Source organism: Eutrigla gurnardus (genome assembly GCF_963514095.1).
Source record: "Eutrigla gurnardus genome assembly, chromosome: 3".
NCBI classification, from domain to species: Eukaryota; Metazoa; Chordata; class Actinopteri; order Perciformes; family Triglidae; genus Eutrigla; species Eutrigla gurnardus.
In genome coordinates this window covers 26,873,648-26,901,286 of record NC_139917.1, presented here as the reverse complement: position 1 = coordinate 26,901,286, position 27,639 = coordinate 26,873,648, and the positions used below count along the sequence as shown (strand labels likewise).

The window sequence follows — 27,639 nt, the reverse complement described above, 5'->3', positions numbered from 1 at the left end:
ACAGCTTGAGAGCAGATCTAGATCACGCAAGAGCTGCGCAACCGGGTCCAGAGGGACGTCACGGACAGCACGGGTGTGCGCAAGATGGCGTGTCGATTGGGTGGAGTGTGTGTGATGTGTGCGAGCATCACATGGAAAAACAAATTACTCAACTTCACCTCTGTGCCTCGGAGAACGTAAAGGGGTGGGCACATTTTTACGTCAATGATACGAGCAGATAGACAGAAGTAACCTTTTGACACACACACACACACACACACTATATTCTCATAGTAAATATATCAGTACCTGGACATCTATACAGCTTCCTTGCCTGTGCAATGTCTCCTTTACTGAGCCTGGTGCGCTGGCCAATAGCAGGCCGGACCCCGTTTTCATCTCTGGATGGAAGGATGGTGTCGAGGAACATCCCTCTTCAGGAAAGAAAAGAGGGATCTTTGATTTTTTTTCAATGAAATCAAATAAAGCCACCCATTCATGTATCTTCAAAATGATCTAATGAACTCAAAGAGTGAATACTGATCACACCGCCAGCGTTCTAATGTGTGACATGGAGCTGAGTGGGAACAGGAGGGCTCATGAGAGTAGGTATTGCAGAGATTAAAAAGCATCCTCACATGGGAAGCATGGAAAGTAAATCCGTGACTGCTGTCGCTGCCAAATAACATGGGAAGTGATTTCATGATGCTGAAAAGCTTCCATTAGTTTTACTGTGGTGTAAGTGATTATTTCCAATTTCTCTCAAAGTAAATGTTCTATCGCTGACTAGACCTCAAACTCGGTCGCTTCCTTGTGGTACAAAGACAAATGTTTTGTGAATTACTGCATTTTCTAACTCTGGGTGATCTCCATTTAAACCTGCAATAACTTTTGGCCACTTGGAGGCAGTGGAAACAAGTTGTGAGTGTAACATTGTCGTCAAGTTTTGAGTCGATATAGCAAACTTGTTAGCAATTAGTTGCATATTTACACATCCAGCAGATACGGAGCAACGTTATCATCCATTTGGAGTCGTGCTCCCTGAGTCACCTGATGATTATACCCAATGAGGGTGTTTTTTAGAGCGTTTTCACTAGAAAACAGCTGGCCGATGCGGCCGAAAACGATGCCGAGAGAGCAAGGAGAGTGAAGAAAAACTGCAGACAGCTAAATAATCAACTGACAATCACTGTCAAGCTCCATAAAGCTGGCAAGAGCTGCGGATTAAGGTGATAATTCCCTTTCACAATGTTAAAATGCTGGTTATCACTGCTTTTTATTTGAACTGCTCAGAAGACATAAGCAACTCATGACACAGGGTCACAAGAAGACATACTTTTAATGGCCAAAAAGATTGGGTAACACTGCTACAACTTAACAGTTGCCTGACTCAGACATAAGGTTAGCATCTGTATTTCCTGTTTTCCAGTTAGAGTACAAATACTGTGTTGGGTTTACACAATGATCACATGTTCCGTTTGTTAAGCATTCTGATGACGCCCAAGCTAACTACGTCCCCTTCACTACGATCTCTGGATACGTTTTGTTTGTTACACAGTTACAGTCTTTCTATATTCATTTTTATATGTTGAACTGAGCCATCATTTGCGAACAACATCAACATAGAGGAACATTTTTTTTTTTAAAACATTGAGGTTACTTTCTTTTTTTTTTTTAAGTCAAGAGTCAAGAGATGCGATTATGACGCCTGTTACCGTGAGAAGGTGTTCCTGGCATAGTGCATGATGCTATCAAAATCATATGGCTCCCCGAGAGAGTTGACCTCCCCTGGCTCCATCTTGAGGAAGTTATACTCCTGGCCTGGGAACCGCACATACAAACACACACACACACACACACACACACACATTGGCACGCATGCAAGGACAGCGGTATTAGAAAGGTTTTAATTTTATCACGCCTCAACAAACATGCACAGATACACTCTTTACACATCACTGATCACACAAAACATCCTTTAAATGATCAAGATCAGGGCATTCATTAAATACTTGAAGACTAATAGAGCTGAGCGGAGGGCTCTGGTATGTTTAATAAAAACTTGTGAAAGGTCTGATTCACTGCTGCTTCATTTGATTTCATGTCAAAATTGCGTGACGGTGCAAAGGAGTGTGTGGGAGGAAAAAAAAGACAATCTGGGGTCAAGATAACTTCACAGTCATTAAAAGCCTCATTCTCACACACACACACACACACACACACACACACACACACACACACACTAGTATGAATTTAAAACACACATACACACACGTTTTCCATGAACGCACTCATTTTAAAAGTGCTAACAAGCCTGGATGATTCCAACAAGAGACCCAGGTGCATCGTGGGTACCGAGTCTCACCTGGCTGGATGTTATCGCGGATGATGGTCACGTGATCGTCGCGGTCAGGCCGCGTGTGCTCGTGCCAGAAGCCAATGACGTGGCCCAGTTCGTGCACCACGATGCCAAACTTGTCACAGTTCTTGCCTATGGAGATAGCCTGGGGCCCGTTGCCACGACGACCCACATAGGAACAACACCTAATAAGAATTAGTAGGAAGTTGATAGCAGGGAGATAGGCGGATGATATTTACTACACATTTGGCAGTGGAAAAAGGCACTAGCAGTGCTGTATGAACACACACACACACACACACACACACACACACACACACACACACTTTTCAGGATTTCCTGCCCCGTACTACGTCCACCAGAGGGAAAGCCATTTATTTACATACAATGCTCCGATAGCGCTGCTGTTTCATAACCAAATGTGAATAGGCTGTGAGAATTCGCATATCGCTGCTCAAAGAACACACACATAACACACACGCTCATTCTTTTTTTTTTCTGGTTAGCCGAGACATCCGTGCCAAGCTAACAAATCTGATTAAAGTTATCCAGCGAGCTGATTGCAGGGTAAGGATCAGGAGTCACTGGAGTAGATACAGAGTCTTTTATTCAAGCGTGTGTAGCTCTAGTATCAGCACTTCACTCACAACAGGTGCGCCGCATTTACTGCGGTTGTGTTATAAAACATAAATCACTTATTTTTCTGCATTTTCTCTCCGTCTCTGTCTCCGTCTCTGTCACACATCCAAGCTGCAGGGTATTTATACATCAGATTAAAGTGTCTAATCTCTGATACAGCCAGCCAGTCACAGAGCACGAGACAACTGCTGCTATCTGTTCACACGCAGATCTTTCACTCAATCTAAATAGCGTTTTACATCTGAAAAGCACATATATTTCAAGATGAACTTCTTTAGGACGCAAATAACCATAATTGTTCAATTAAAAGAGAGGACTAGGCAAATCCAAAGAAAGTAGAATTAGAATCTGTTTCTTTGTTCCAACCAAACATTAATAATCATTTAACATCATTTTGATCTTCATTGGGCATCTAATATTATTTTGCGAGCCAAAAAACAACATGCAGTTAATTGCAACCTACTCATTGCCTTACTGTTATTGTTCAATGATAAAGTCGTTTTAAAATGTAGCTCTGGGTATAGAACTCGTTGCGATACAATAAAAGACTTGAGTTTACATATTGATACCAAAATACTCAAACAGTGCAGAGCAAACTAATTGCTGCTGGTTCATTCACTGCTGGTCAACCAATCAATGTATGAAATTAACTAACCATTTTCAATATCCTATTATCATACTCTTTTAATCCAACATCCTGGGAGAGATAAACCCAAACGTCCGGATTTCAGCCATTCTAAAAACCCTCCAACTTTACAGTCAGTGAAGTGCCACCACTGTACAAACACACTATGACCCCCACCGTGCTGCCACTCGACAGAACAATGCACTTCTGCAGTGTACAAACAAAAAAAAGTGCACAAACACACAAAAAAACTTAAGAGTGAGCAGCGTGATTGGTGGGACGGGGAAACAGCAGCAGGACAGGAAGGAAAGTGGAGCCATTGTTGAGTGACCGTATCGTCTCTCGCTGTGACAAGGTCACTACTGAACTCTAGGTACACAATCACACACACACACACACACACACACACACACACACACAGAGATTCACCAAACTCACCCGCAGGGTCTGTAGGTGAACACGATGTAGCTTTCCTCATCCGTCTTCTCAATGAAGGTTACGCACGTCTGTTTCTCCCAGTGACGCATCGCCTGCTTGAACATGGCTCTCTGACTACCTGAAACACACACGTTTCACATCCTACTTTTACAAAATGACATGTCGCCGTGTATTTTACTGTTGAGCTGTGCAGGCAGCTTTCCAGTGGAGTTGCTTACCAGTGAAGTTTCCTCCTATGACGTACGGAATGACTCCTCCGGGCCATATCCTCTCAGCTCGGGATGTGGCCGCTCGAGGAGTGCGGCTCTTCGCGACGTTGCCAGCCTTCCCAAGCTTCCCAGTTTGGCTCTTGGGAATGGCAGCTGCCTTGCTGGAGTTCTTGGGGAGATAGTCTTAGAGAGTCGCGAGGAGAGAGAAAGTTCCACAAGTTCTTGTCGTGTGTTCAAACAGAATAAATTACCGGACTATTATTATGAACGTCAGTTCATAAATGTGCTCTGAGATTATTGGATCACACGATTTCTTATTATATACGTGACCTTTCAGAGTTTCTCCTCAGATCAGAGGGTAATAAAACTCAGACAGATATAGCTCTGGCTACAATATACTGGTTTATCAAACATAACATTCCAATTTAATTTAATTTCATGTTTACTGAATGAGTTGCGCTAAAAAGTTAATTTTAAACATTCTGTAGTTCTGGATCTATTTGTGCTCCGGTAGAGTCTTGGTACAAACTTGCTATTTGCAAGCCCACTTGTAAAAAGCATACAGAAGAAAAGCAGTCACTGTCACGGGTCCAGCAACACTTATTGAAAAAAACGTCAGACACGTGACATTTGCTCATCATCAAATCTCATTATATGTTTTTTGTCAACATTTGCATTGTTACAAGCAATGTTAGTGCATTCAAAGTTGTGGGTTTTAGAAGTCTAATCGAAGCTCTCTGCAGAAAAGGGTTCTGTTGTTGGAAATAAAGGGAAATTCCCAGAAGATCTCGGATGTCATTATTGCATGTTAGGCACAGGATATAGGATGTGTAGTTTATTGGCTAAAAGTGAGCAGTAGAGTTAAGGGTCCTTACCGAAGCCGAACCTGCGTATTCTATCAAGCAGCAGATATAAAGATCCTCTCTTCTTAGAAATGTCATGTTCCTCCAGGCCACCTGACAAACACAGGAGCCAAGAGTCAAAACACGAACAATGCACAATAAATGCTGATATCACATGCCCCCCCCCCCCGTCTACTTCCTTCCCACCGAAGCTGCTTTACTCTACAGCCGACAGGTAATGAGAAACGAGAGTTTCAGAAGGAAACGTGAGTATTTCATGTTGATTACTGAGACGTGACTTACCAGACGTGTGGCCCTGCCGGGAGTGCGTGTGCATGTGTGTGTGCTGCGTGAGGTCTATCGTCCTGTCGATCTGGAACATGCGCAGGTCCTCTTCGTCCAAAGCGATGTCGCCCCAGAATGCCGCTGGAAGTCGAGACAAAAACTTGGGTTACAATCACAATCCACAACAGGCTCACGCACATAGTATCACGATCACTGGAAAGGACACGTATAATATGCACCCTTTTCCCCATCTCAGGTCTGTGTTATAGCAAGTTTTAATCCATTCAACGGAATCCAAGAAATGTCTGATATTGTTTCTGGTAATTCAAGAGCTCTGCTGTTGGCTTGTTAGTTTTTTTCCTAGTGAGTTAGATGCCCATGTAGGTGTGTGTCCAGAGTGAAGGGGAGGAATCATACGCACATCAAACAGCGTCACTGTAGAAAAAGTGGAAAACTTGGAATAAGCAGGCATTATCTCTTTCTTGAACTTGTCCCAAGTCTCTAGCAGAGTTCACAACTTATGTCTTATATTTGCATGTCTTGTGCTCCAACATAAAAGTCTTCTTTTGTTCTTTTGTGTGTGGTTTACTATTAATAAAATCCTGAATTGTGAACCATGAATTAGAGGCTGACAAAGAGGAAGTGACTCAAGATAAAGTGAAAGAGCGGCACTTGCTACCCCTTCATCAACCCCTCGAATACTCTAGTGGAGCTTTGGTCGTTCTATGGCAGCTCCCAGGTTTGTGAGTGTAACTACGAGTGTGAATCTCTACTGCCCTGGTTTGAGTCAGACATAGAAACAATTAGAAAATTCTACAAGGGATTAAAAATCATTTGTAGGCAAATTAGAAGTGCAAATTAGAAGTGTACTCTGATGTTTTCTTTATCAGAATAGGGGAAGTCATCACATAAATCTGGTTATTGATTCTCTGAGTTACATCAACACTGTCATACCACAAGCATCTTAGTTCCACTTCACTCCACTTACACATCTGACACCACCTATAATATATTAATGTGTGTTTGATATCAGCTGCCCAGAGAGCTGATTTCAGCGTTCTTCCTCTCCCTCCCTATCACACAGGAACAGTCACCAGTAAGACCCGGTGGTCCTACAGTGGTCTGATATAAGGCCTTTCGGCACCTAGCCTATTCTCTCCCTCCCTCCATGCCTACTGGGACCCCTCCATCCTCTCCCTGCTCATCCTCACGTCCCTCCTCTCTCCTTTAACCAATCTGGTTAAAGGTCTCAGTGTGACTCATGCCGACTGTTAAAAGGATCGTTCACGTTTCATCCAATCTCTCCTAAAACAATACTAACACATTCATATGTACATTGAAATAGTTGTTCCTCCTCTCAACCGGGTCGCAAGCTTTAGCTAAATGTAATATGATGTAATCTAATATGAGAAAGATATTTATTTACCTAGTTTTAGAGATGTAATAATTCAGATACCAATTTCGCATACCGATCCTCAAATAGCTGGATCTGCTATCGGTTACAATATGCCGAGAGCAGAGACGGCTTTCAAACATTTGGAACTTATTGGTCTCGGTAACAGTAACCTATTATCTGCTCTGTATCTACAACGTTAGGCTGAAAAAATGCTGTTGGGAAATGCAGTGATTTTAACCAAGTAAGATTAGAATATCGAAGTTTGACCACTCTAAGTAGTTTATAATATAGAATTAAATGTGTTAATGCTTTTTTATATTGTATATTACCTAATCATTTGAAGCATGGTTTATGCAAATGAGCACAATACAAGAAAATAACAACGTAAAAACCCGTTTAATCTGACTTCCGGACATTTTAAATTATTTTTCGGGAGAAAATCACAATCAGCATAAATCTTTATAAAAATCGTAATCGGCAATACCTTTGGAATCAGTGCATCTCTGGGCTTACCCTTAGGAAACGGCCTTTCTTTCATAGAAATTCCCTTTTTGCAACCAAACCTCCACTGAAACTCAGCAAGCCAATTCTTTCTGTGGAAGGAATTTTGAAGTAAAAACATCTGGAAGATGAACACACCTGTCATATCAAATGCTTTTTACAATCTTAAAATCCCTCCTGCAGCATGCCTCACCTGCCTGCCTCTCTTCATCGCCTCACTGAATAACCTTCCCTCCTGCTCCCGCTTCAATCCCCATCCTCCCTCATCCCTTTGTGACTCCTTACACACATTTTTATTTATTTCTTCCCTCCCTCTCTTTCCATATCTACGATACACCTCTCGGCCTCCAACAATGAACAACTGGACGATAACCATCGCTGAATGATTAGCTGAGCGGAGTTACTGCCCTCCACGGGGACTCAAGACACTAATACATAAACAATGGCATGGGAGAAGCTTGTCACTTAGCTAATCAGGATTGCCACTAAAGGAAACGGGGGGTCAGGGTGCCATTGTGCTCGACTCCAAGCTATTGTTGAAGTGAGGTGCGAACCACAATGACCACAGATGGTTTACAAATCATGATATTCGATACAGACTGGGTGTGTGTGCCGATGGATGGTGGCATACGATGCGTTGGGTTGATGGATTTGAGGATAATGTCTGATCCAAAGGAAATATATTGTGTATCTATTATACAGACGGTACTTTGTGTGAATCAGAGTGCAAGTTCAGGTGCAGGTACGGGTTCATACCAATGACTTGGCCATGGCCGACAGGTTTTTGGTCATTTTATGAGCAATGGTTCCATCACATAGCTGGACCAATAACAACCAACCACATCAGTTCTTGTCATTTACTGTTTGCTTTGTAACATCGCTATGGAAAAGTGATTTATCCCTTAATGAAATGTGCAGAAGTAATAACATAGGACAGTAAAATGTCTTTCCCTTGTCTGCTTTTTAATGAAAACTATAAAAGAGGTTTATTTGATTCTGAAGAGCTTGATGTGACTTCGCAATTTAAAGCCGCAAAAATAGCAATTACGTCATTGCTTGTGCTAAGACGTGATCTGAACACGGGCTGTATAAATTGTACCGTGGGGTGACAATGACACGGGTACAAACTCTGCCAAAGTGGTTGTCATAGTGAGTCACAAACACTCGTAAAGAAACCTAAAGCAAAAGGTCATCGTTACTGAATTCTCCTATAAACAGTATCACATTGCACCTGCATTTGAAACGATATCCCCCTGGCTTTTGTTTCTATTTGTGGGACGGCGTGTTTGTGTCATTACACTTTGAGTAGTTTCTGGTATTTTAGGACGACAAGAAAAACTACGAGGACTAAAAGTTTCCCAGAGGAAAAAGGAGCTGACACAAGCAGAGAAGAAGAGGGAGAGTACACCGATGGTAAGTTTGGCCCATTGATTGTCGGGGTCTTGTTAATCCAAAGGGCTACCATAAATAGCCCAAAGTCAAGCCAGTGGGAGAGGAGGGGTGAGGACAGTGATGCAGGGAGATGCAGGAGAAAAAGTATTGATCCAAAAAACCCCAGGATGTCCCGGGGGACCTACATCATGCTGACCAGGGCCTTAGTGTTCGCCCTTCAGCAGGGGCACTGCAGCAAACACACACAGGAATAATGCACCAAACAAGAGTGGGAGGCAGACTTCCCTCACACGCATCCAGCACCTCACACCACGGAGAGCAACCGGATCGGTTTGCGTTGTATTGATCAACTTCTCATGGGAGCGGTGTGGCTTTCTGCAAGTGTACTCTGCAGCCTGCTAACAAATGTCAGGACACTAGTGGCTATGTGTGACTGTTTGACGTCCCATGCTTAGTCAAATACCTGCCTTAGTCAAACTAAGGCCTGACCCAGCTTCAGCTCGCTCCTAACTAGGACTAGGCGTAGATTTCACATCAGTCCTATTTTAGCCTCTCTTCAGGATTGATTTTAAGGTTGTTTTCATCTCTTATGAGGCACTACATCGTCCATCGCCTAGCTCCCGCCTACATTTCCAAGTTACAAAACCCTTACACCATTGAACGGACACTTAGGTCATCCAACCAAAACCTGTTGGCTATGCGTGCCAAAACCCAGACTTCTCCTTCCTCCCATTAGATCAGTTTGATCCAATTTGCATTGATAGATGCAAAAATAATAATAAAACAATTCAGCTTATTATTGTTTTTATCTGATAGAGAAATAATTAAAATTGAATTATAAGAGCTTTTGTTTTTTTCCCCCCTCAATGTCACTATATATTTGACTTTAATATGTTTTTGTACAATTCTTAGAGACAGTCCCAACTGTCTTTTAACGTTCAGACTTTGATGGTTTTCTCACAGAACTGTCCTCATAAGTCACCAGACTCCACTGCTGATATGCACTAGTTTAATGAGTGTTGCAATGACTGAATTGGTCACAGCTGGAGTGAATAGACACAATGCACATTCAGCAACATAAGAAATAAATCTAAAAAAATATATTGATAAACACAATAACATTTAGTATTTGTACTTTTCCTGACACGTTTCACGTGCTATTTTTTTTAAAAGAGACTCATATGTTCCTCTCATTTTTTACAGACACAACGGTAGAATACAGTGGAGTATTATGTACTGCTGAGTTATGCACTCATGCTGCACTCGCTGCTCTGTATCTCTCTCTCTCTCTCACACACACACACACACCTCACTAAGCTCCTCATTAAGCAAATATAAGGTCACACTGTAGGTGGCCTAAGATGTGTGTGCGAGCGCGCGTGTATCAATATGTGCATGTGTATGAGCCCTTCCAGTATATAACTGACTGTGAACGTACTTTGATATTAAAAAGAGATTAATTTTGCCCCGTTGGAGGATTTTCTCCAAAAGGAATTGTTGTGCAAGCTGCTTGATCCACGTTAACCCTTAGCAGGTGCTGCAATGCCAGTTCACTGTAAGCCAACAGTGTTGAAAAATGTACAAAAATGCCCCAAAAATTGTAGGGCTCAACAATAAATATAACTTCCTCTACAAAAAAATATCAGACACTACCTTCATTCCCTTTTGTTTACTCTCACTACGCGTATGACAGTAAATTTGTAATAATCTTCTGCTCATACTTTGTTTTAATTAGACTAAGGAGCCAATGAGTAGAGGGTTGTTCAGGCGGATCTAAATGGAAGCTCTGTCTGTATAGTGTAATGATTTGGCAAAATTAAACTGCTTGAAACATATTGAGCAACATACAACTGGGACAGAAACGTCCCTATTGGACAATTCGACAAAACATTCACACACTTTTTTTGTTATATCCAATGCCGAGGCTCTTCAAGCGCTCACATTCTACAAAACCCAGAACAATAAGTTATAGGTTATGGAAAGGTCATGGTTACATAAACATAAACTGTGGTCAAAACACGGTTACGGTTAGGCAAAGACTCCAGCTGCTTGCATGAATGTCAGAGCCGCTGTCCTGACCCTCCACACCCTTAATTTCCGCCTCGCTACATATTTGGCCCAATTTTTCCTGCATCTGCATTGAATGTTGGCATTGGACGTAAATCATGGGGTGTGGAATGGTCCAATGTGAACATCATTACTGGGCTTACTGGGTTATGCTACATGAGTTGTTTGGGAAGTTTCTTTGGATGTTTTGATCCTCGCCACTGATGGAATCCATTACTACTTAGTAGCTAAGCTAACCACATTCTCCACGGAGGGGCAAAACTGCAAAGCATTACTTTAAGTAGTACTTTAAACTGAGATTACGATTTATAGCTTTCTTTCTGAGCATTAAAAGATGGAATAACAATGTGCCACCTGGCACATGTGAGGTGTTTCAATGTGAAGAGATGCTGGAGTCTGAAATGTCATCGGTAGGAAATGTGCTCTTTAGAGGAGAAAAAATGGAAAGGGAAGAACCTCAGGCCAAGTTCAGAAAGTTCATACCCCCACCCTCCTGCAAGCATGTGTGTTAAAAGAGAACGAGAGATGGAAAGAGAGAGATGGTGGGATAATCTCGACCTCTGACATAAGATGCACATTTTTAAAAGTTAAGACTAAGTTCTTCACATATGTTTAACATGCATCTCTAGAGTTCATGATATTATCAACAATATATACACAAACTGTTGTGGCGCTTGCGAAGACCCAATTACTCACCTCTACGTTGACAATGTGTGTGTATGTTTGTCTACTGATGAGTTTAGGCAAAGTCTCTTCAAGCTGCAGCTAAAAAAAAAAACTAAAAAGAAAAAGATGGTAGATAGAGGAGTAACGATTCATTCCATTAACCGATGAATCGATTGTCAGCCCTATTGATTCAACTAAATCGATCTGCTATAATAAATAAATAGAATGAATCGTTTTGGCTTCACCAATAATCAATATAAATGCGTTTAATTGGATGAATCGTGATTCTTAATTATGATTAATGTTGTAATATGTTTAAGACACTCTCTCCCCTGCCAGCATGTAGTCTACTGAAAATGTTAAAAATAACAGAGCATTACATTTTTGTTTTCAGCATAAAATATTATACAGAACTACTTTTTTATAGAATATGTTAAATAACTGATTCTGTTTTCTGTATATTTTTTCACCTTTAGGAAGAATACATTATTGCATGTTTATTTCATGGATATAGAATTTTGGTTACAAGTTACTGAATCAAATCGTGGTTTACAGAATCAAATCGAATCATTCCCAAAAAAATCGCCAACTACTGTATCGGTAATCGAATCGCTGTGAAGCCAAAGATTCACATCCCTAATGGCAGAGCAGTGAGGCGAACCACTGGACTTCTGAAACGACCCGGAAATAAAGCCCGGACTGATCACATAGAAATCCAATTAACAGGGAAACACTGTCCTGCTGCTTCCCACACAGAACTATTTTTTATTTTATTTTGTTTAAACATGAATCAACAAGAATAGCTGTGTGTGCGATTGTATGAAAGTATACAAGACCAAAAGCAGCGCGGTGGAGAACCCACCAAAATACAATCCCAAAGTCTTACTTGAGTCAAAACCAAAATGAAGTGGAAAAAAAATATTATTAAAAACAAAATGTTATTGAGTCGCTTGGCAAAAACAGTCTGTTACAATGCACTGTAATTTAATATTCAATAAAAAGGAACATCTGTGACTACTAAAGAGCACACAGATGTGAAGAGCACTTATATTACCACACATATACTGAAGGAGATAACAGGCAAGATAACATAATATCATATGACACACACACAGAGAGCAAGAGAGGGAGAGAGAGAGCTGGTTTAACCTCCTAATCACATTACTGCGACACTGAGATTCCCTCCAGCAGGTCATGGGTTTGGCCAGACATTGTGACGGGACACGATCATGGCTCGGTTTAACCATCAGGGCGTCCTGTGTGTGCACACTGCTGCACACTCTTACATGTATGAAGATCAAATGAAAGATGTGTAAAGGAGAGTTATTTTTGGTGAGGATGATGGATAGTTCTGCATCGTCGTGAAGGCATGGCTTCACTCAAGTGGGAGTGAGAGGCTATCTAGAAGTGCTAAGCCAAGGGCAACTGGACTCGCTTGGCCTTCTTCAAGGTGTTCTGCCTTTGAATCATGTGACCATAAAGACTCTCACATGACAGCTAGGTGGACTAACAACCCACATGTGACCGTAACAACTCGCAAAGTGTTCCCAAAGGGGTTAAATATCTGGGAATCCCCACCAGTCAGCATAAACTGAAGAAGTCCTGTTGCCCTTGACGTAGCAATTCAAGGTAACTGTATATGCAGTACTGTCTTTGCACATTTGTTTAGCAAACTAAGGTTTGTGTCTAGCTGAACCATCCACAGAGCGGACCGAGTATGAAGCCATGCGTCGTGTGATGCGACGAGGCTGCAACTGTGACACAGCTGGGTTATTCCCACTACACTCGGGACAGCTACCCAATAACGTCAATGATTTTGCTGCTATAAATACCATCAGGAAAAGCTAGGTGACATAAAAGCAGCCGGACATTTAATAATTGAGCAAAGCATGGCAGGTGGGTGGAGTGACGGCGGTGCTGACTCATGGCTTCTGCAGCTCCGGAACAATGACGCTCCAAAACAAACAGTCGGCCTCTCAGCGCGGCCGCAGGGTTTATGCTGAGCTGGGAATCCAGAAGAAGACTTCGGAAGCTCAGTGGCAGGAGCACTCTGCTCGGGAAAATCCTGTTTAATATAATATGAGTGAGACCGCTCGTCCTCTAGCTCACACACACACACACACACACAGCAGCCTCAGTGTCAAACACACACATTGCTCTAGTTTCCTTCCTACTGAGAAATGGGGGAAGGGGTGAACAGTAGCTGCAGCTCACTGTCACGACATGGTGGGCTTCACTCTCTGACTGAAAAACTCAAAATCACACATACAGGGCCATCGGCCCGCACACATTCAGCTGTTTAACACACACCTGATGCACTGATAGGATACTGATGTTATCGGGGTCCAAAATTCACTTTTTGGCTAGGTGGCTGATAGATGAAAAGATTTACTGGCCAGCACAATATAATAAATTGCTTTTAACAATTGCACTCTGCTATTACTTTTTAACTAAGCATGTCTTCTTGGTCTCATGTGCAACGGATTTTTTGATCAGCCCACCTGATGTGGAGGTTCACCGGGATTGGTCCCAGTATGCCAGGTGGCAGCTTTCTCCAGCGTTTTGGAGATTATTTGTTTTCTAACCAGCCAGATTGGTGGGTGGTCTCCATAATTTACTCGCCAAAGACTAAATTTACTTGCATTTGGCAGATGAAAGCGTTAAGAATGCTAGTTAAACACCAAAACAGCAGCGTGAACACCCGCAAGTGTCGCCTGATTCCAGGAAAAGAGTCGACGAGCGAATGAAGCTTTACTTAGAAAATGTACTTCAATTGCTTTTCGGTTTTAATAATCGTCTGGAAATCACAAACAATATGCCCGAGAGCCATTAACTCTTATGAACTTACACAAGATCTCACCCACAACTGCCAAAAAAAACCCTATATAAAGTATAATCATTTATTGTGACTTTTGATTTCCTTTTTGGACTTATTAAGTTGTGCTCAGACTAAATTCAAGATTTTAAACTGTAGAGTGCAACTGAAATGTCTGTCTCTCTCTATTTGTGTGTTCAGGTCGACTGCCTTTCGAATCAGTACTAACTGTCCTGCTGTCCTTTTTGGATCAGGTCTCTTTTTTGGAAACAAACTGGAATATGTGCAGTTTATATCACATCAGTCTGTTTTGTATTGTGAAGACCTGTAAACATTCACACATCCCACGCACAAAGTTGCTGCACACGTTGCCAGCTAGCCAACAGCTTACAGCTAACGTCCGTACCATCGTTACGTTGGCTGTTTGTGGAGAATAAACCCCCGACCAGCAATTCAGATAAAGAAAGAAATCCATGTGCGTTCATCATATTACGACGCTTTTACACAGTTTGCACAAACCAAAAATGGTACCTTAAAAAGTTTTCTGACACACAAACAAACGTGTGTCTATCAAACGATGATAAACCAACATGACAGCAACTTCCAAACACCTGGAAGTACCTCTTACATTACTCCGGAACAACTAAATTGCCAACATATGCTTTTCTCCTCTACACCTGTGATATAACATGAGCACTGTACATGTACCCCATCCCACTCCATTAAGACTCAGCCGCCGGCCTTGGACAACAGAACGAGCTGCACGTAAACCACTTCAAGTAGACGGTCCTGGTTCAAGCTCCACATGGAAACTATGACGTAACTACTATTATTATTATTATTAGAAAATGTTACTTAAGTGCTCATAAACTTGACCTTTAATCACCGTCAACCCTTTTATCTAACTCTACCCTCCCATCCAGACAAGACGGACAAGAACAATTCCTCGCTGCAGGATTTGGGGAAGTTTTAATAGCAGTCAAGCTGCATAATTGCATGATGAAGAGTTTGTTACAGGCTGAACTCTTATTGTAATTCCTGTACTAACAGTAACATCTGAGTTCAGCATGTACACCCATGAGAAAATGTACATTATGTATTGTACTACACACTCCTGTGATATACCACTATTGTATCTGAAGTACAGGCAGTTGGTCTCTTGGGTCACTCCTGAAGAAATGACCCACAGCTTCACTCGGACATCGAGGTTTGTTTAGCTTGCGCTCCGTTTGTGTGAGCATTTTATGAGAACAGTGATTTGGAAGGAAGCATGAATGACTCTTGAGTGAGCGTAAGAGCTTGTGCACGTCCACGCAAGTGTGTGTGGACGTGCACGCGTGTGTGTCATCTCCAGCTGAGTAGCAGGATGCAGACAACCAGGAAGAGATAAGCACGGGTGAATGGAAGGAGCTCTGCATGTGTGTGTGTGTGTGTGTGTGTGTGTGAGTGTGTGTCGCGAGTGTGTGCGTCTGTGTGCATGTGGGTGTGTGTGTGTGAGTGTAGGGAAATCACTTCACAAAGGCCTGGAAGTGTGTGTTCTCCTGTCTACCAGCGCGAGACTCGGAGGAGATAAGCAGACAGCCAAATATTCCCCTTGTGTTTTCCCAGCGAAAACAGGAGGCGGAATACCAACCACTCAGACCAATGCCACAGGGTCAGGCCTGGAATGAGCCGCACTTCCACTTCTTACGAGCTGCACACACGCAGTAACGCACAGCCACCGACTCTTTACACACCGACTAACTGACCCGTTCCTTTTTCAATTCATGGATGGATGTGCAGGTGCAAGCAACTCACTGTAGACTCCGACTGGTGCTCACGTACGCCTATGATGGGTGCATGAACGTGCAGTACGCTTGAGGGTCCCCGGTTTGGGGGTTAGAAATATGGCCACCCTATATGAGGTTAAATTGTCTCTGCTGCAGGAGGAGCAGTGGTATTGTGGTTTTGTAAATGGAAGTGTAAAAATGGTGTAAGAGAAGGACTTGATTTGTTTTTTTTAATAATGAATAGAGGTGTTTGAATATCCACCTTCCATGGAAATTAACAAAACTCAATCTGTGGATTAGGATCCTGTTATTCAGACGAAAGCTCTAAGAGCTATTAAATGGACCTTACGGGTGGATTATTATTTCAACCGACTAATCAAGTAACCCACTTAGAATTTCAGCACTACAGATTATATATGCAATAAAATGACCTCATTTAAAGCTCGACACAGTATAAGGATGAACGTGAATAGGTTGAATGAAGATGACGGGAATGTCGGGCAAAATCTAAAAGTTGCAAAACAAAATTTAAGTAAATGTATGGATGCAAACAGATGTGGATTTGATCTAGATGGTGTTTATTGCAATGAAGACATATTGATTTGAAAATGTTTCAATTTAATCAAAACATTTCAGGCTATTCTGAGGCGAAGGATTGATGTACGGAGACAGGACCAAAAACAAAAAATGCCTGATTTGAAGTTTTGAAATCTTACATACTGCACATGTGCATGCTGTTAGGTGACTAAAGAAAATGTCCACACTGTCCCCTGTGAACAAGGACAGCACTCCAGCAGAAGAAAGCGAGGCTGACGTTTGTAAATACAATGTTCTGAGACAGGGACCTCCTAAACCCACTTTATCTGTATTATATGTTGCACTCTACTGTCATCTACCTAATGGAGGAAAAACAATGCCTTCAAATGCACACATGATTTTATTGGAAGAAGCAGAACTTGGTACCAATTAAGGTTTATAGGGAAAAGGGGATACTCGTGCATGCAGTTGCTGTGAGAAATCTAAGCGTGTATGTATGAATACATTCTTTATGTACTTCCAGCAAATAAAAGCATTGCCTGTGTTTTTCTCACCGAGTTATTTTAACCTTTAAGAGTCGCTCAGTTACTCAAACATATATAGACTGACTGTCTCTCTGTAACCTGCCGGGCTTTAATCCAAACACACACAAACATAGTCAGGTCGCAGCATAACTAAAAACCACAAAGTCATGGGATTGCAGTATCAACATAAATTCACCCACATAGAGATCAGTGTAACATGAAAAAACATGCGTGCACACACACACACACACACACACACACACACACACACACACACACACACACACACACACACACACACACACACACACACACACACACACACACACACACACAGGCTGGCGTCCAGGGTTGTCAGGTTTGTGTATTTGGTATGTGAGGAATGTGTGTTGGTCAGCATGTGGACACTCAGTGTTCTGGGTGGAGTTCTTATCAGTCCGACGTGTCATCACAGACAACATTAAGGCCTCAAAAGTGCCATTAAAACACATATGAATGGAATTGGTGTGCACAAACACATCTGTGCATACAAACACAGTCAGATGGGCGTAACCAAAACAAGAATCGACAAGAAAGGAGAGGTTCAGATTCCTCCACCTGCTCCACAGGAATGATGCTTGTACTGCCGGAGGGTTGGCATGCAACAATAACACTGAGCTTTGCTACATGGTCTGGACAAAGTGTGGCGATCGTAAACGGAGAGCTCGATAAGTGCGAGATAAACGCAAATTTGGGGGCTGGCAATTGAGCGTCTGATCATAAATCAAAAGCACTTAATTATGGTCTTAATATATGTTTTAAGCAAAGTCATGTAGAATACTTAGTTACATGCAAAAGGATGTACGTATAAAATGAAGATACTGATCTATGATGTTGGAAAGAAGTATACAGGTATCTTTACTGAAACTCACATTCAATACAAATTTTCAAATCATGAAGTAGATGGTGTCGCACCAACAAATACAGCCCATACGGGTTGTTAAATATGTAGTAAAAGAAAGAAGAATGGTCTGGAAGCTCAATTTAAATAGGGACTGCACAAAATCTCCAGCTTTGTGTCAAAAACATGAGTTAATTTGGGTGGAGCACACAAAGAACACCAGACATGACACACAACTATAAAAGACCTATAATATAGAGAGGAAAAACTTCTTGTAAACTTGTAAATGTTTGTTCTTTGATTACATGCACATGCCTTCTGTATATCTTGATATTCACTGTTGGTCCACAGAAGCTCCCGGACTGTCATTAAATAATTTCCAACCAATGGTTTCACAGTGTGTGTGTGAGTGTGTGTGTGTGTGTGTGTGTGTGTGTGTGTGTGTGTGTGTTTATGTGTGTGAGAGTGAGTGAGTGAGAGAGAGAGAGAGAGAGAGAGAGAGAGAGAGAGAGAGAGAGAGAGAGAGAGAGAGAGCATGTTTTGGTACATTTGTGTCCAGCTGTTTCTCATCTTCCTTGATGGTTGATTTCACATCTGGGTGCATGCGCGAACACATACAGACACCCACTTGCACGCGCATGTCCATACATGCAGCACCAACATTTCATCCACAATCGTCACCAAACCTCTGCCTACAGGTGATGCATGCATTGGATGTGCGCGCGTGCTTAGCCGGATGTCACCGATCTGCACGTGCACCACCGAGGGATCATAACCGTCGGTTATGAATCGTGATAGAAAAGGGGGTCATCTGGACCGGTGTGCACGCGCGCGCGCACACACCTGCTGTCATCTCTCATACACGTGCTACCTAAGAGCCAGCGCGCACGAGGGGTTCGGGATCACTCGGGACCACACGCGTAAAAATACTTATTTGCAATGTTATTTTATTATTACAAAGTAACAACTGAGTAAATGCAGGACTCACCGGCTTTGCACGGGTCTTTGTAGTCGATGGTCTCCGCTCTCTCCTCTTCATAATAATCATAGTCTGGCTCCTCGTAGTCGAAACAGTTACAAATAGTCACTTTGCCCCAGAAAGTCAAGCCGGCGAGCAGCAGCGTGATCCAGCGCATTTTAGCGGCCAGTGCCGAGGGCACTCGGTCCATCTGAAGACTGAAATAAAGGGAATAAAAGGCCGCTCTGCTCGTCTCCTCTGCCGTTAGGAGATGGTGAATGCACTCTCCAAAGAAAACATCGGCGGCAGGAATTTAACGGATCATTGTTTAAGACCGCTCTCCTCTCCTACAGTCTCGGTTGTGGATACTGTAGGCTGGCTGGAAGTTACTCTGCCCGGCTCTCCTCCATGGTAAAAGTACACTGAGGTGTCGGTCTGTCCGTCCCGGTGTCTGTCAGTCAGCCAAGTGTCCGCTGAGGAGCTCCCGCTGTGGCTTCGCAGGTGAGACTGGGGGGAGAAAGAAGAAGAAGAAAAAAAGGAGAGAAATACGCAGTGAGTGGACCCGGACTGGATGATCTGTGAGCGCAAAGACGCACGGCTGTGTGTCTACTGCTCACAAGAAACATCCGCACATTTCATTTCCAATCAGCGCGCGCTCTCTCTCTCTCTCTCTCTCTCTCTCTCTCTCTCTCTCTGCCAGAGTCAGCGCACCGCCTACACACACACACACACACACACACACACACACACACACACACACACACACACACACACACACACACACACTCCGTCAGATACCTGCACTGTTTGACCCAAGTGGTGCAGAACCAAAACTTTCTTTGTCTCCCTTTGTCTCTATTCACTGAGCATTTGCTGCCTTTTTCATGTGCAAAGACTCCCTCTCTCCCCTCTTTCTCCCCCCTCTCCCTCCCTCTCCTCCTCTCTCCCTACACACTTAGCAGAAAGGGCGCATACATTCGGATAACCCACTGTAATAAATACCCGTCAGGGGCTCCCTTCCTCATCTCAGCGCGGTGACAGCGGAAGAAAACGCGCACTAATCTTTCGAGGTCATTGGACCTTTACTCGCACGGATCCGTAAAGTGGGCGACAGAGAACTTACAGTAAAAACCGGTAGCGGTAAAAGTAACACGGCGGCTACAAATTGGCCCGTGGGTTTTTAGTGTCCATCAGCCCTTGAGACCCCTCTGGTTATTTAGAGGCATGTGCCAAGTAGGTGACAACCAAACCATAAATGCCCAGAGGTAGTATACAGGTCTGTCATTATCCGTCCTCTCACCTCCCCATATTCTGTCCTCGAGAGAGAGAAAAGAAAAAAAAGATCAAAGGCTAGATTAATTGTTATTAGAACAGAATTACGCCTAATTAAGGCATGCGCGTAAAAAAAGGACGTTGCAGCGTGAACACTGACTTGGAAACGTGACATAAACAACAAAACGTTTTTTCATCGCCAGCACATTGACGATTTTGACTTTTAATTCTGATTATTTATTTTTCTTTAAGCAAAGGTACACACATTTAGCAAGGCCACGTCAGTCTGTAGGTCGGTCAACAACAGACGACCCTAAGTGGGTTCACCATCCTCCACCGCATCACTGGTACCCACAAGTAGCTCACTGAAAGAACCTCTACTCCCGTGCGTGTGTGTGTGTGTGTGTGTGTGTGTGTGTGTGTGTGTGTGTGTGTGTGTGTGTGTGCAACCAAACACGCGTTAAGAGAGCAACTTGGCGTTTTGTTCACTAACATATTGTGCGCACTGTAAAGTTGTCAACATTCTCCCATAATATCCCTTAACGCAATCCCCACGTACACACACACACAGACGCACGCACGCACGCACGCACGCACGCACACGGCAGACACAAGCAGTAAAAATAAAACAGCAGCAGTTGTTGACAATCAGTGCAGCCTTGTGAACACCTTGCCAAAGGTAAATCCTCCTGAGACGAGTTCACCCTGCGTCTCCCCCAGCTTACCTGCTGCGTTTACCTGCCCGGGGCGCGTCGGTTTGCTGCGGCGTCACGAAGCGGCCCATCACGCCTCAACTGCGGGAGTCAAATCTCAGGAGTCTCAGGGGGCCTCTGGTATCACTCGGTACCGGCAGTTCCGAACGTGCCCGTCTCCCCCCATTTATTGCCGGGAGATTACCGGAGCGCTGTCTCTGCTGCTCCCGACTAATCCTGCCCTCGGGTAGAGGTAGCGGCGCGCTGACGTCACTCTATCAATCCAGCCGCAAGCTGTCCACTACACACGCCCCGAGGCATGGACGCAAATCCCCTGGAGGCTGCGCGCACGCACACACACACACACACACACACACACACACACACACACACGCACACACACAGTTTAGTAAGTGTAGGTCAAAACACTCCTGATTTTTCCCCCCAAAGATCCAACCTGAACCTTCATATTATAAGAGGAAGAAGCAGATTATCTTCAACAACAGATAAAAAGGAGAAAGTATCAGCAGTTCTCATAACAATAAAACAATAACATGTTGAAATTGATTCCTCAGACAAATATCTGGCAGTCTAGTTTAATATGAAATTCAGTTTTAAATAAGGATGCCGGGTATTTTGTTGTAAAATATTGGACACAACCACGGAGCATTACGTGGTTTAACACACAATGAGTTGAGGGGATTTGTAAAATAAATGCATCCACCTGAATTTGTATATTGGTGATGGTTATTGATGCAGTATATAGAAGGAGGAAGACTTCTTTTAAGTGGGTGGAAGAAGATAGGTGACAGATGGATGAGGGGAGGTGGATTGGTCAAACAAGCCCATATAAGTATGATGTTTTTTTTCATAAACCTATCCAATTTGTTGCCTAATCTTTCATTTGTTTCCGTGGTGACATTTTAAACATCACACAACAGGTAATGTGCTGTTAAGAGGTTGTGTTTATTATAGGTATTTCTGCAAGATCACGTAGAAGTAAGCTTTAGACATGATAGTGGCAACTCAGAGGAGATTGATCTAAAACTAATAGGAAAAAAAGCATAATATAACTTTGTGTGTGTTTCTGGTGTAGAATTCTCTCCTGAACAGTTGCTAATTAACACCGGGGAAGGCAGTGAGTGACGTTTGGGCCTCTCCAGCCACTTACTGTACAAATCTATATTCAGCAAAATGCTTCCTTCTTAAATAGGATCCAGCTATTGAGATTAATGCTGTGTGCAGGTATTTGTGTCCCTATTTAAAGAATGTATTGATCAGTGCGTCTCTGAAACTCTGTGAAAAGTACCTCGCCAGCATTCTGACCCAGCACACTGACCACCACCGCCCCTCCCTGATACGCACGTACACACACACACCTCACAAACAAACACACACACACATCGGGTACCCAGCAGCCCCTCGAGACTCCCTCAAGTGCTGTGGTCTGCAGGTATTTGTGCACTATTATTAGCTTTGTTTTCCTCAAACAGCCTTTGCATTCAATTATATGCAGCAGCTCAACTCCAGAAGGTAGAGGCACTGTACTCATTTAACTTTAAAAAAAAAAAGCTATATACTGCCTTTTGAATATCAAACACAGCAATCAAAATATAGTGATAAATAATTTATATATTTTTTAAATTGAGATTAAGTTAATGCGGTTAACTTAACTTCAGTCATTACGATTCCAGTGGTGATGGATTTTCACAACTGAGACAATAAAAAAAAAATCTATTGAAACTTCTCGAACCACACCCGCAGCATAATCCTCTTCTCTGCTGTCCGTGCAAACGCTTATGTTCTAAACAATTGCAGCTTCGTCAATATATCTCTCAAGAGGATAAGGGGGGGCAGGCAATAGTCCCAACACTCGCCCAGTGACGAAAGTCGGGAACAAACTTTTAAATTAGTTCTTGTACGATTCAGCAAATGGATTGGTGATTTCTTGCCTCAGATTTATTCAGAAACAGATTTGGGCAGACTGCTGAGGGGATATAACTAAAAGTTTACTCGCATATTTTAACGTTCCCAAACTGCGGGACAGGAAATGCATCCCGTGCATTGGATTTTGGGTGTTTCTGGAATGCACAGGGATGAAAAGTTTCAAGTCATTGGTAGAATCTGAAGCATCCTTGACATTGGAGCAGTCCTTTGGCTGTCAGTCCCTCGATGACGTAGTATCCTTGAAATTCAACCACTGAAGGATCCTTCACTATACGATCCTTCCATGGGATCCACCCCACTGTGGGAAACACCCATTGTGGGTTTTATTTTTCTGGCCTGCAACTTTAGTTTTGAGCTTCTTTCTCAACACTCTCATCCATCTTGCTTCCAGTAGCAGACAGTTGCTCATTCTCTGAAAAGCTGCCTCATCTCCAGCACAAACGGCAACGTTACCAACCGAGCGGAACATTTACAAGCTATGAGCCAGAAATTTGTCCCAACAGTTAAAGCTGTAGTCTACGATTTGAAAGGTTTGAAAAAAAAACTTTCAAAGGTCACACACACACACCCCTCCCCTCTGTGGACGCCGGTTTAGTTTCCCTGTGTGTCCGGGACTTCCACAACATGTACAAAGCAGTAATAGTGTTTATTACGGCCACGAATGATGACACATTATCGGTGTAAATGCAGCCGGTAACAGTCGGATTTCTCTCTCACCCCGACTGCATGTTTGTCCCCGATCCCAAACTGCTCGGCGATCGCTGACACCGTGGACCGCATGACTACTATTGGATGAATTTTGACAAATCTTTCAAATGGTAGACTACAGCTTTAATGGAAACCAAAACCAGAGCCAGTAGGAGAGTGAATGTCAGACGTATACGTTCGTCAGTTGGAAAGAAAGAGAAAAATCCAAATGCTTATGTCGCTCCGTGTCATCTGGATTCATAAATAGTCAAATGTTTGCCTGAAACAGCCTGTTAGATTTAACCTGAAAGGGAAACAGATCTGACTGTTTAATCCCAAAATAATAAAAACAAATTAAGCCACATATCCGTTCTTGATGTTTGTCATATTTAATGCCATGTGATGATGACAATAAAGTAACCAAACCAGCAACTTTTCTTCCCTTTCCTTTCTACAAGGTATGCCGTCTAAAACATTAAACAGCTGATAAAAAGTTGGAGACAGAAGAAAATATTATCTTTTCTCTCAGACCTGCTGACTCTGATTGTGTCAAGTGTTTTATTAAATTCCCCTGAAGGAGCAAAGAGGTGGCCAGAGACATCCATCACCTTTTGGCTAAAACGCAGAGGAAGACAGTCTGCTGACACTACAGCAGAATGCACCAGTACAAAACGCTTCAATATTGTTAGCTCCAAAAAGAAAATGGCAGATCAGTTTAATTTCTTTAGCACTTCATTTCTTAAATTCGATTAGTGCCAACTAGACAAAAAAACAAACACAAGATGGTATTCACTTTGAAGCCACTTAAGGGGAAGTTTAAGTTAAGAGTTATTGATTCACACTGTGTGAAACTGTTAATACAAATGATGACACACACACTCACACACACACACTCTCAGACTCATATGTCAAGTAGACATTCCTTATATAAACAGAGAGAGCAGAGGGAAGACGAGGTATGGAGGAAATCCTGTCTAAATGCCAAGCTGTGCGTGCCATTCTCTCTCTCCCATTCTTATTTCCTCTTTTCTGCATCCCTCAGGGCTCAGATTCTCCAACTTTATCTCTCCTCCGCTGCCTCTTGTGTGTTTCGTGCATGTGGGCGTGACTGTGTGGGCGTGCACGTGCCAGCTTGTGCCTCGCATTCACGATCCTGGTCGTGCGTTTGGAAAAAGGGACCAGCTTTGGTCTTCATGCCACCAGAATAAACCGACAGGGGAGAAGAAGAATGCATGCAGGATGCATGTTGGCGTTAAAAACAATGTCTGCAGCTGGGAGGAGGAAAAGATGGAAAACAAAGAAATGAATACTGGAAATGGAGATAAACGCTGACGGAATAAACATTTTCTCAGTTTCAGTTACTAGAATATCCTCTTGATAAACTCTGGATTATTAAATAATGTAGGGCAGAAATCTAACTTTTCACATCCATACATTCCACATATTCCCCTTAAAATTCACATTCCTTCAGAGTAAATCAAAGCACTGGAATATTTAAACATTTTGGGAAATACCCTTTATGCTGTCTTTCCAAGAAATGCATGAGATGATTGATAACACTGTGATGTTTGGGTGTCATTCAGGAACTATTCAGAACTATTTCTTGACAATGTTTATCAATCCGCTTGTGCAGTATCGCCAGCTATACCACGGGTTGCCAGATATGTTCAGTGAGCACAGGTTAAAAGATCCAAACATCACAATTCCACATCTGCTCATGTCCGTGCAATCGTCCTTGAGGAAAGTATAACCAAGGCTTTAGAGTTGTTGGTGGGTTTTTTTAACAACGGACTGAGCCAGCATGTCTTGCTGTTTCCCCTCAGTCTTTATGCTACGCTAGGGTAATTAAGTTTTCCCAAAACACATCATTTTCTTTGGACAACATCACATGTATATATCTGATTCTTTATAGTGTATTACAAGAACACTATTTGAAATATCAGAATCCAAACCACCTTCTTTGTCTGCGATATTACATCAAATGTGAAATTCTGACTTCAATAAAAAATGATTTCCCTGTAATTCACGTTACACCTTTGGTGATATTTTCATTAATATCTTATATAAAAGTGCACATTTGAACAGCACTTGCACACACAACGAGTTAGATTTTGGTGAATTAAACAGCGAGAAAGAAGTTGTACTGAGCGAGCAATAACAGACCAAATCCTCCTGTTCATACCGTCTTGCTGCTCTGAAAGCCCAAGATGCTGTATGTGTGTGTGAATGTAAACAGTAGTCCCTTGCTGACACGACACTTCTTCAGGAACTTGTGTGTGTGTGTGTGTGTGTGTGTGTGTGTGTGTGTGTGTGTGTGTGTGCGCCCTGGCCTCTGCTCCCTGCAGATATGCTTCCTTTCAGAAAGACTGTAGAAATAAGCAGCAAAGACCTCAGACTGTGTGTGTGTGTGAGTCTCTGTGTGTGTGTGTGTGTGTGTGTGTGTGTGTGTGTGTGTGTGTGTGTGTAGAACGCAACTTTGGTACACTGGAAAAATGTCTTTCCTCAGCTCGTGAAAACATGTAATACAACTGAAAAGTTGTATTTAAATATGAAGCATCTCTTGTAAAGGTATTCAAAAACTCACTCAGTCATGTTATGTAGAATATTCAAAGGATGGGGGGGGGGCCTGTTCGACGGCCGTCAGCCTGCACCAACTATAGCAAAAGACGGTATAATTAGCAACAGTTTCAACACTTACAGTGTGGTCACATACACAACATTTCACAATTCAATTTGACTTTGGATTTTACCGTCACAATTAAACAAACTTTGTTTTAGGCACTGACGCCTATTAGACTGACAAAACAAATGAAGAACAGCCACTAGATGGCAGAAGGGCACTTTACACCTGCAGTTTGAGTTTCCTCACCTGCAAGAAGCCACCAGATCGTGGTCCTGTAGTGTTTTTCTGTCAATCATGCCTTCATTGTTTACACACCAAGTGTTGCTTATTCCTTAAAGCAGGAGGATTTTTCCAGTTCTGCCGTTTCTCTGTTATCTCTGACTCCGGCAGTCGCCATAGTGTCTTGAAAAATGCTGCTGTAGGCCACCGGTAAGGTACACTGGGCCATTTCTTGCTATTTCGCAGGTTGAAATCAAAAGCTTCGATCTTTTAAAAAAATAATAAGTATTTTTAAAAATATGAACACGGGTACAATTTGACTGTGATAGACTGGCGTCCTGTCCAGGGTGAACCCTGCCTTCGCCCAATGACAGCTGGGATCGGCTCCAGCCCCCCCGCGACCCTGAATACAGGATAAGCGGTAGACAATGGATGGATGGATGGATGGGTACAATTTGAGTGTTGAGAATAAATGACACCATTTTTTACGCTTCGCTTTGATGATGCAGTCTTTTTTATTATGACATCTGTCTGAATTGATTGCTGGCAGTTTGCTCTACTCATCCTCGACCTTACTAAACTCTCAACAGGAAGGAAAAATAACGTGAACACATGCACGCAGCATAGACAAAGAGATGTTCTGTTCTGTGTTCTCAAAGGTTCTTATACACCTTTTCTCACATATCAGATGAAAACGATTATATGTATGTACAAATCAGGTCGATGGGCCTGCAGCTTCTTTCTCTGAGAGTTGGGGAAACCCCGCTTTAATGAAGAACATCCACTGAGTCCACAACCACCACAGCTAAAGACAGCCACATCCTATGATGCATGAGCTCAGATCCACATAAAAATAATGACCCGTGACCAGGCGGTGGATCCTCACAGAGGGGCCCGTAGAGACTAAACTTGTCAATGACTGTGAGGTCATCAGCACACTACTGTCATCTGCAGGATTAAAGGAGTAATGACAAAGAAAAAGATGGACTGCTGTCATATACCGGACACCTGTGACACCAGAGTGTAATATGACAAATTATGCAGCAAAAACTGATCAAAAAACAAATTACAGATGTCTTTGTTTCTGGTGTATTTAATCCAAATACGGTTCATACTGAGAAGTCCAATGACAATGTTTCATTAAAGCTAAATGGCAACAAAAAATAAACTGCATTTTTGTTTATAAAATGTCAGAAATAGAGGAAAATAACTCAGACATCACATTTTAGTGTCAACTCTCCGATCAGATTAATATCCTCATCTTTCTCTCTCTCTCTCTCCAGGTCTCCTCTGTGTCCCACTCTTTCGTTGAAGCAAG

The 27,639-nt window shown here is 42.6% G+C and overlaps 1 protein-coding gene across 2 annotated transcripts in view; it reads right to left on the bottom strand.

Moving 5' to 3' along the window:
* The window catches only part of tll1 (tolloid-like 1), a 42,314-nt gene extending 21,243 nt beyond the window's left edge, over nucleotides 1–21,071 (bottom strand). Inside the window, exons 1-9 of one of the 2 annotated variants that reach the window (XM_084005949.1) lie at nucleotides 20,879–21,071; nucleotides 18,912–19,388; nucleotides 5,395–5,517; nucleotides 5,125–5,205; nucleotides 4,259–4,432; nucleotides 4,041–4,158; nucleotides 2,345–2,523; nucleotides 1,695–1,800; nucleotides 289–413 (exon numbers count right to left, since the gene is read on the bottom strand). In XM_084005949.1, the coding sequence (XP_083862075.1) occupies nucleotides 289–413; nucleotides 1,695–1,800; nucleotides 2,345–2,523; nucleotides 4,041–4,158; nucleotides 4,259–4,432; nucleotides 5,125–5,205; nucleotides 5,395–5,517; nucleotides 18,912–19,092 (1,087 nt within the window). In that variant the 5' untranslated portion in view covers nucleotides 19,093–19,388; nucleotides 20,879–21,071. The remainder of the gene's footprint in view (nucleotides 1–288; nucleotides 414–1,694; nucleotides 1,801–2,344; nucleotides 2,524–4,040; nucleotides 4,159–4,258; nucleotides 4,433–5,124; nucleotides 5,206–5,394; nucleotides 5,518–18,911; nucleotides 19,389–20,878) is intronic. The other variant, XM_084005950.1, reaches the window with a different exon arrangement.
* Nucleotides 21,072–27,639: the final 6,568 nt, after the last annotated feature.